The sequence below is a fragment of the Juglans regia genome, chromosome 12 (genome assembly GCF_001411555.2).
Source record: "Juglans regia cultivar Chandler chromosome 12, Walnut 2.0, whole genome shotgun sequence".
In the NCBI taxonomy this organism is placed as follows: domain Eukaryota; kingdom Viridiplantae; phylum Streptophyta; class Magnoliopsida; order Fagales; family Juglandaceae; genus Juglans; species Juglans regia.
Window position 1 is genome coordinate 21,229,225 of NC_049912.1, and position 9,658 is coordinate 21,238,882.

The window sequence follows — 9,658 nt, forward strand, 5'->3', positions numbered from 1 at the left end:
TAAAATTCCTCATGTAATATTTATCTATTTGAGATTTTTAACTCACAATGGTAGAAAAACAACTGATTGGTCCCATTGGAAATTTTGAAAGAAGAGGAACGGGAATTTTAGCCAATTTTAAAAATCGCATTTAAATTTTCTTTGCCTCTTTACTTTATAATCCTTATGACTTCTTCTCTACGAAAGTGTAGTCTTCAAAGAATGGTAGGTGCAAGAGGGAGCAGGTGCTGGGTTTGACAGGTAGATTGGGAAGCCAAGAACCTTGTAGAATCGCATTACTCGCACATGTTTTGCGCTAACCATCATTCAAGTTTATCAATATAATATGCATTAACTTGAGAGCCTCTGTATATTTCGAGTGGCCAAGCTACAAAATCAAAACACCATGAACTCCTTATCTCTGATGCTTTGTTTCTTGCTTCCTTACATTGCTGTCGCCTAAGTCATCATACAAAAACACTCTCTCAAAACTTTGTTTTGCAGCAAGTTTCTACTGCAGCGGCTGTACTGGGGTGTTGGACTTTCAGGACTTGAATGAGACCACCGCGTCCTGGTGGACCGGGTGGTCCAGGTTGGCCTCCACCTGGAGGGGGTCCTCCAGGACCTGGACCTGGACCTGCTGGCCCTCCGGCTCCATGGCCTGGACCGCTGGGCTTTGTGAATGGCTTGTTCAGTGGATTATGCAGCACCATATCTTCTTGGTACGTCCCAATTCTATTCCATATGTACTCTGATGTCAATAGCAAACAACAATTGAATATGTTTCGACGGAACTTTTTGACGTTTTTTAACGTTGTTTCTCGCCTTTTCTCCGAGTTGGCCGAGCGGTACTAGCTTGCTTATGTCAATGTTACTCTGATTGTTCTCTTTTCTGTCAGAGAGAAAACTATGAACAAACAAACACGTACAAGAAAATATAGTTGAGAGGCCATGTTTTCAAGCTTCTTTCAACATGCATGTTTAGCGATGCAAGTAGATTGCGCTTTTAGCCATAACAATTGCCAATATGTTTAACCATAACAAATACCAATACTGTTCATCTTGAATTTTATTAATCTAAGTCGGGGTGCTACCCATCCTATACGGGCGGTAGCCACCCATCCCACACCTCGTCCCCGACTAAGCGGGGTGAACATCCGCGTCCACCTACTGGGCGGGCGGATTGACACCAGCACCATCCGGCCACCCCATCCAACAACACATTTTTCACAAAAAAAAAAAAAAAACCAACAAAATTGCATATACATAAGAAAAACTGTACAAATCCAACAAAAAGTCACACCAAAGTTACAAATCCCACAAATCTTCATAAATCTTTAGATTTGTGCATAGACCGACAGGCCATGGCCACGGTTTAATTTATAGATACACGGCGGCAATTGTGGTCTTGGGTCGTAGAGACACATGGCAAGCTGTAGTCTTATCATTGTAGACTATGGCTTGGGCGTGACTCATAACTCATGACCCGCGACAACAGAGAGAGAAGCTGGCTTAGAGGTGGAGGAAAAGATTAGAAATGAGAGAAAAGAGAGGACGATGAATGGCCATTGAGGCGTGAAAGGAATGGGGAGAAGAGAAGAGGAGAGAAGATAAGAGGAAAGGAAGGGAGGACAGCGGGGAAAGATAAATGAGAGGAGATAGAAGAATTACGTATTTACATTAAGGGTTTTTTTTTTTTTTTTTTTTTAATTATACATATACATATGGCTGGGCAAACAGGTAAAACCTGCATGGGACCAAGGCCTAGCCCGGCACCCACACCCACCTTTGTGCATGGGCGGGTGCTAGCCCATCTACCCCCTTGATGTGGGGTGCAACTTGCCCGTCCCAGGGGGGGCTATACAAATTGATGTGGCATATTTTAAGTGCCTTTAGATGAAAGCGGCTTAAAATAAAATGTGACATTCAAACTAGTATGACTGGGAATAATGAAACTTAAGATGAATAATATTAGCAATTCTTTTTTGTTTCACAGTGTCTACTTTATATGCTGTTGTTGGCTGTTAGAAGATTGCTTTGGTGGTCCACCTTGGCCTCCAGCTGGCCCACCAGCTCCTCCTCCCGATCTTGCTGGGCCACCTCCCCCACTTGGTCCCCCTGGACCGCCTCTGCCTCCTGGGCCTCCTGATCCTTTTGGCGCCCCACTTGGTCCACCTGGACCTCGCGAACCACCACCTCCTTAACGTTATAAATTTCGTGTATGATATTTTCTATGCATACGTATCCAAATATGCAGTTATTGAACTATTCGATTTTCATTTTCACTCTTGTTAAGCTCAATAGATGTTCACTCATGGCATCTTATCGTAAAATTTATCTGACAATGTATTCTATAGATAAAAATGCATCGTTAATCCAACTAAAAGTCCATTTTGGTCTTTTTGGAACACATACATACATATATATATATATATGTATGCAATGGTAGTTGTGAATTACTTGTAATGTCATTTTGGCTAAGCCGTAACAAGTGTCGCCAAAAGCTCTTCCTTCGCCATGTCACAATCACATTTAATCATGATCATAGCATAAATAATTCTCTCATCAGATGAGGCCAGATCCTATTTTGTTGAGAAAAAGAAAAACATACTTACCCTACCAACTAATCACGTTGAGTCCTTTTCAAAATAGAAAAGGGTATGACATAATATTGCAACCCCATCCAAATTGAATTTGCTTTGCTGATCAATGTTTGAGTCACATGCATGTACATGATGATGATGCTTCTACTTCATCTGGTCTATTTCTTTTTCGAATTCATGGATAATGTCACGTAAAAAAACATTGGCTTTATTAGTATCTCCCAAGGATAGAGTTTATCTAAATAAATAAAATATTTATATATATATATATATATATATGTGTGTGTGTGTGTGTGTATTTGCAAGTTTTCTTTTTGATATATCTAACACATCATTAGAGTAGATCTCAAAACGATGAAAAATATTAATATTTTTAATTTTTATAACTAAAAAATATCGCACAACAAATACTGTGTTGATGCTAATTTGTAAGTAGCAAAACTCGATAAAAGCAATTAATTGGATTAATCGGCAACCTTCACCAAATGATCGAAATAGACGTCTTTTCTTTTTCTAAGGGATTATTTGGAATGAATTTCAAGAACTTTGACTTATTTGTAACAAGTCTCAATCTAATTGGCTAAATAATATATTTGTAACAAAATGATTTAGTTGATGAAACGGAAAATAATATCAAAATCTTATAGATTAATAAGGCACAAACAGCTGAGTAAGAAGTGAACAACAATATTTTCCAATCTAAATGTATATGCATCAAAACTAAATAAAGGTGCGTGTGCTAATCCAATCCCTAGATCAACATTCACAATAGATTTTATAAAATACAATTTTCTGTGAAATATAAACAAAGTTGATCAAAAGTGACCCTCCAATGGATGCTATATTTGATCTTTATTTTACATTTTGCTATAGTAATCCTGCTAGATGTAGAAAATACTGTTTACAATTCTAAAATATTTTAAATTAATTTCTCTCTTCTCTCAGCTGCTTTTCCCCACTACCTAAAGTTACCTATTTTCATTTCAAATCCTCTCTTCTTTCCTCTGTTTGGCACTGAAGAAGCTCTGTGTTTGGAGCCATCTCATTTGCTCGTCGACTCTATCACCACTTAAGGCCATTCTCGAACTTCGAGTTCTCGTCCCTCCGATTCAAGCATTCCTAGAAACCCATGATTGAGATAAACATTTTGAAATTTTTTCTTCGCTCCTCAACCAACCGATTGCAATTCATAGTTGTAGTGTCGTCTACCTGTGTTTATCCTTCAAGTTGCAGGTATGGCTCTCAGTCATTTACCTCCAGTCTTGAATCTATCTACTTTTTAATGTGTTAATTCATTTCCTCCCTCGAGGGAGGAATATTCTTAAGCTATTTTCTGTAGTCCACAAACAATGCTCTAATGCATGCATATACAACAAACTAATCGAAACATTAAAAATGAAACTTTCTAATCTGTAAACTGTCAATCTGAATGTCAGTTACTTTCTCCCGTGGTTGGCAACTAACCACTCAATGGCCATAGAATCTGAGATAGCGGACCAAAAGGCTAAAAAAAAAAAGAATGGATGTTGTCTTTAGTTTGCCTTGGACTTGACTCGGCAAGCACCCATGTCGCATCGACCTTCTGGCCAATTTATATTTATTTTTATTATTGTAATTGTTGTAGACGTGTTCCACACTCGTTAACACCTCTCGTAAATCTACACCAAGAAAGTCAGAGAAGGCTTGAAGGGTATTAAACGCCTCTAATGCCTAAGTCAGAGGATTGACACAATCACTAAGTGTTTTCCAGACTTCACTTTCACTTACCTTAGTTGTGAGTTTCCTATGTTATTTATAGAGTTGGGGAAGGTAGGCTAAGGCTTGTGTAACCAACCAAAACTATTGTTTGAATTCCTCTTTATCCTTTTCGTCCCGCCCAGGGTGCTTATCTGAAGGGAATATATTTAAATTTTCTTGCTACAGTTATATGATCACTTTGTCTGCCAAACATATTGGATGTCTTGGAGGCTTATAGTTACCTCCTAATTAGGCTGGATAGGCCCTAATGTATGGGTCATCCACATTGGGTCCCTAAGCCTTAATGGCATGTGGACAGACCCATTACAAAGAGGAGATGGCGGCCCTTCCAATTAAAAGTCTCATCACGGGAAGGTGATGGGACTACTTCTGTTTTGGCGCTTCGTTACTCAAGCCTTACTCATGTGTGCCCATACATCAGAGGTGTGCGTCGTTTCCTCTTCATGTCCTTTCCTATCCCTTTTTTGTGCTTGACATGTTTCTTCATTTGGACAACCTCGCAGTGCCTTTTGCATAGCCAACTCTGTCATCCCCACTTTTTCCAAACCTTGTTGTTGTGTTGCTCCTTTGATATTGAGATTCTCTTCTCCTCGCATCTCTTTCTGATGGTTTTGCCCAAAGCTTCCCAGATTACAGCTCGTGATGCCAGATCCTCCCAACCTCATGACTCTCTTCCCCGTGCTAAAGGGTCCAGTGCGCATCATTCCCTTGACTTCAAAGGGACCTAGTGGTCTGCGATGATGACGTGTTCCGACCTGGATCTTGTGAGAACCTGTTATGGAGTTCCTGATTCCATAGTGTTGAGCTTACCAGAGCCGTGCCGTGGTGTGGTTGACCCTATCGGTCTTGCTGCTCAGGTGGCGTTGTACTCCGTTATGTTCTTGATGGGGCTTCATTTGCCATCATGTCGGCCTGTTAGGGATGTGCTTGATTTCTTGAGGTTGGCTCCCTCCCAGCTTGTACCCAATGCGTGGAGGATACTAATGGCATGTTGCATGGCATGGAGACAGGTCTTGGAGCTCACCGGTGATGAATACTAAGACCTCACGGCAAGGAAGTTCCGTTCTACACACGATGTTTGGCGTATAAACGAGAATTTGTGTAGCTTTCGGTCCTGTATCGGTAATCAAGTGGTGAGTTTAGAATGTTGCTATTCCCATGCTAAAGAGTGGCAGAGAAAGTTCTTTGTTGTCTTATCTTAGGTACTGGTTGGGAGTTTCCTTCCAATTAAATTGGCCGTAGTGAGTTTCCTGTTCATGTGGCATGGGGCCCTGTTCCTGATGACTATGAGTTCACCATCATCCTTTATGATTGGGAAGAAGCTCGTCTACGTCTTGTCTATGCTTGGGTAGAACAAAACGATAGTTCTACCTAGTTTGACGTTCTTTTGCCTCGTGTTAACATCAACAAATTTGTGGTTTTGCCCAAAGAGGGTCATGTCTTTAGCTGCCAATTTTTGGGCGCCCTCTCTCTTTCTCGGGGGTGCAAGAAGGTGCCTTCCGACTTCTGAGGTCTGAAAGGGAAAGAAACCTTGCTCGGCCCCAGGCCCCATTAGTGATGACGTTGGCCTTTCTGATGAATTGGGCTCTACTAGGGAAAGGCTTCCTTAGGCCCCGTTGGCCACTAGGGGGGGTATTTCGGCTCGTGAAACATCGTCCTTTGCGGCTTCTCTTAATGAAATTATGGAGCAGACAAAGATTTATTTAGGGCTGGGGTTTTACGTTGAATCCTCCCTGTTGCCTGATAGGGATGTTGCCCGTTCCACGTCTCCTGCCTTGGAGGATGAGGGTGAGGACTTCAACTCTGATGAAGAGATAGACATGACTTTTGAACCTGCTTTTCTTGGAGCCCCTTCAATTATTCTGACTAACTCTGCTACTCCTTTCAAAGAGGTTGGCGAGACTTCTTTGGCCACTGATGAAGCCTTTCAAGAGATCCCCTCGGTTGTACCTGCCAGCTTAGTCGCCTCTTCCACGGATTCGAGCGGAGCCACTCCAAGAATTTCTTTTGTTTTTCCTAAATTCCTTCATGAAGAGCCTCAAGGTACGAATTTTAGTGGGGTCGTGTATCGTTTCCCTCCTCTCCCTTTATCACTTCGCCAACGGGGGGAGAGGTTCCTTCGCCTATACTCTTGAGCATGTTGCCTTCTGGAGATAGTTCTTTGGCTTTAGTCGAGCAAGCGTGAGATGGTGCCTTTGTTGCCCCCAATTCTCTCATTGCTCCCGCCCGAGTTCTAATTCGGCGAGGGGTGTAGGCAAGATAGGTGGTTTTGTTACTTTTGTTGGGGGTGCTTTCGACACCTTGGGTCTGCCTGGCCCATCAAGCTCTCTCTCCGCTGGCGCCACCTTGTGAGCCAATGGACACAGGGAGAAGGCTATTAGGGCCATGGTGCACAAGCTCCAAGGTTTTCTGTCCCTTGTGAGTTACTCTATTCACTCTTCGTTTCTTATTGCCTGGCAATTTATGACTTGCTTTGTTGTATAAGGGTTGATCACTTGGCTTCCTGGATAGTGGATAGCCAAATTGACTTGGAAGAGGAGAACCGGTCCATACGATCCTTTATAGCTAGGGTGCATTATGTTGTCCTAACTACTCGAGTTGATAAGAAAGAGATGGCGAGGAACTTGTCCTAGGTGGAGTCCTATTGTCACTCATTGGAGGATCAAATATCCTATTTTCAGGAGGAGACAGATATTGTTCAGCGTGATTGGCGGATATCTCAGTAGGAGGTGGCATAGTGGAACCTCGAGGCGAAGTTTCTGGAGGAAGAGCATGACACGTTATGCGATCGCCTTGGACAGATGAGTAGAGAATTGGAAGAGGTTGGGTGGCATAGTTCTGATTACATGAACCGCATGGCCAAAGCTAAAGAAGACAAGCGAGACCTGTCCATACAGTTGAGCATCGCTCGCGGCAAAAAACTTAACATTGAGGTACATCTAGAGGAGGTTAACCGAGAGCTTAAAGGCCATGATCAACGTTATCTGCAACTATTCGAGAGTTATCGGAAGAAGTTGGCAACTTTCAGAGTTGAGGGTGGCTGAGTTGACCACCAACCTAGAGGTTTCTCATGAGGAGATTGTTCACCTCTCTCCCCAAGTAGCCGCTACTCGTTCCATTCGAAATCGAGCCTGGGTTATAGGTTGCAAGCTTGGCCTCAAACAGCTGAAGGAGCATCTCCTTGCTCATCCTGGGTCAGATCTGCGAAAGCTGAATTTGAAACACTTAAGGCTAGTCGTGCTGCTTACCAAGTTTTTAATTCCCTAGGGAGGGATAAGATGCCTAACGCCTTCCTCCTTCCAATCGTCGTGATGCTTGGTCTTCTTCTTTTTCTTTTAGACATATATTATGGTTTGGGCGATGTGTAAGATACTTGTAATATTCTCCTATTTTGGTAATTTGGTTGTTACTTTAATAACTGCAAGGACTTGTATTTTTCATGGTTTAAACATGCTATGGGTGTATGGTGTTTTGACTTGCTTGTTTGGTGGATTAGTTTTGCGATTGGGTTTTGATTTTTATCGTTTATGCGGAGGGCAGAGCATGTCTATGTACTCATTTTCTTTCCAAGTGTGAGTATGGGTTGGTGTTAAGGAGGGGAACACTTCGTTGAGTTGTTTTCTCCTTTGTTCACCAAGTGCGAGTGGAAACACTCAGCTTTTCGTTTGGCAAGAGGATGCCTCGACCGCACTAAAGGGGAACGAGGAGGGAAACACTCCGTTGAGTTGTTTACTCCTTTGTTTGCCTAGTGCGAGTGGAAACACTCAGCTTTTCATTTGGTGAGAGGATGCCTCGACCGCGCTAAAGGGGGGCGAGGAGGGAAAAACTCCGTTGAGTTGTTTCCTCCTTTGTTCACCAAGTGTAAGTGGAGTCACTCATCTTTGCATTTGGCTTAAGGATGCCTCGACCGCATGAAAGGGGTGAGGAGGGAAACACTCAATTGAGTTGTTTCCTCATTTGTTCGCCAAGTGCGAGTGGAGTCACTCGACTTTGCGTTTGGCAGAATGATGCCTCGATCGCACGAAAGGGGCAATGAGGGAAACACTCTGTTGATTTGTTTCCTTATTTGTTCACAAAGTACGAGTGGAGTCACTTGGCTTTACATTTGGCAGAAAGATGCCTCAACCACGAGAAAAGGGCAAGGAGGGAAACATTCCGTTGAGTTGTTTCAATCTTTTGTTCACCAAGTGTGAATGGAGTCACTCGGATTTGCGTTTGTCAAGAGGATGCCTCAACCGTACAAAGGGGCAAGGAGGGAAACACTATGTTGAATTGTTTTCTCATTTGTTCGCCAAGTGCGAGTGGAGTCACTCAGTTTTGTGTTTAGCTAGAATGCATCGATCGCGCAAAGAGGGGCGAGGAGAGAAACACTCTGTTGAGTTGTTTCCTCTATTCACCAAGTACGAGTGGAGTCACTCAGCTTTGCGTTTGGTGGGAGAATGCATCAACCGCGCAAAGAGGGGCGAGGAGGGAAACACTTTGCTAAGTTGTTTCCTCTGTTTACCAAGTGCAAGTAGAGTCACTTGGCTTTGTATTTAGAGGGAAGATGCCTCGACCATGCAAATAGGGGCGAGGAGGGAAACACTCTGCTAACTTGTTTCCTCCTTTGCTCGCCAAGTGCGAAGACAAAATATGAAAGCCATCAACCTTTTATGTGATTACATAAAAGCTATATAAAATACTTCCTTAAATGTTCAGGATGATTTGTACAATTTTAAAATATATAAGTCTTGTATTGTAAAAAAGTAGATCTCATTATGAAAAAGTATAAAAAAAAGTACATTTTAGTGGGATCTACTTTTCTTTAAAAAAAAATCTACCCAAACCTTGCAAACTTTAGATTTATACGTAGTATTACTCCTTAGAAAATATGCATTAAGTTGAATCTTTTTACCATTACCTTTACACTCCGGGGCAAAGGTGTCGATGAGGTCGCTGACTACCCCAACTAATCAACTAGCCGCCCTTTTTCTTTTTCTTTTTTCTTTCGGTTTTTATGTTTATTTCAAAAACATTTTTCTTCCAATTTCTTGGTTTTTAATCTATTTTTAAGTTTCTAATTTTAATTTTTGTCTGCAAATTTTTTTTTTTATAGTTTTGGTAGATTTTTTGAAAAAAAAAAGGACTCCAAAGTTATTTAGCTATTTTTGTGTTGTTATTTTTACTTTTTTAAGTGTTAACTGTCTTCGCGTTTCTAATAGTTTCTCAAAGTTTAAAGAAATAACGCTAAATACTTTCTGACACGTGGCATCACGCTCTTAATGCGACGAGTACCCTTCTACGCAACGTTTTCCCTCGACTGTCGGCTGTGGCTGTCA

At 41.9% G+C, this 9,658-nt stretch overlaps 1 protein-coding gene across 1 annotated transcript; it reads left to right on the plus strand.

Moving 5' to 3' along the window:
• Nucleotides 1-306: 306 nt before the first annotated feature.
• On the plus strand, nt 307-2,389 carry LOC109005944 (basic proline-rich protein-like). Its single transcript, XM_018985060.2, has 2 exons — nt 307-701; nt 1,976-2,389. The coding sequence occupies exons 1-2, from the start codon at nt 535-537 to the stop codon at nt 2,181-2,183; spliced, it is 375 nt and encodes a 124-aa protein (XP_018840605.1). The 5' UTR covers nt 307-534; the 3' UTR covers nt 2,184-2,389.
• Nucleotides 2,390-9,658: the final 7,269 nt, after the last annotated feature.

Excerpts from the sequence above, each read along its gene's own strand:
- LOC109005944 (XM_018985060.2), top strand. The coding sequence starts at position 535 with ATGAGACCACCGCGTCCTGGTGGACCGGGTGGTCCAGGTTGGCCTCCA. Across the intron at positions 702-1,975 it reads TGCAGCACCATATCTTCTTG|TGTCTACTTTATATGCTGTT; the intron begins GTACGTCCCAAT and ends TTTGTTTCACAG.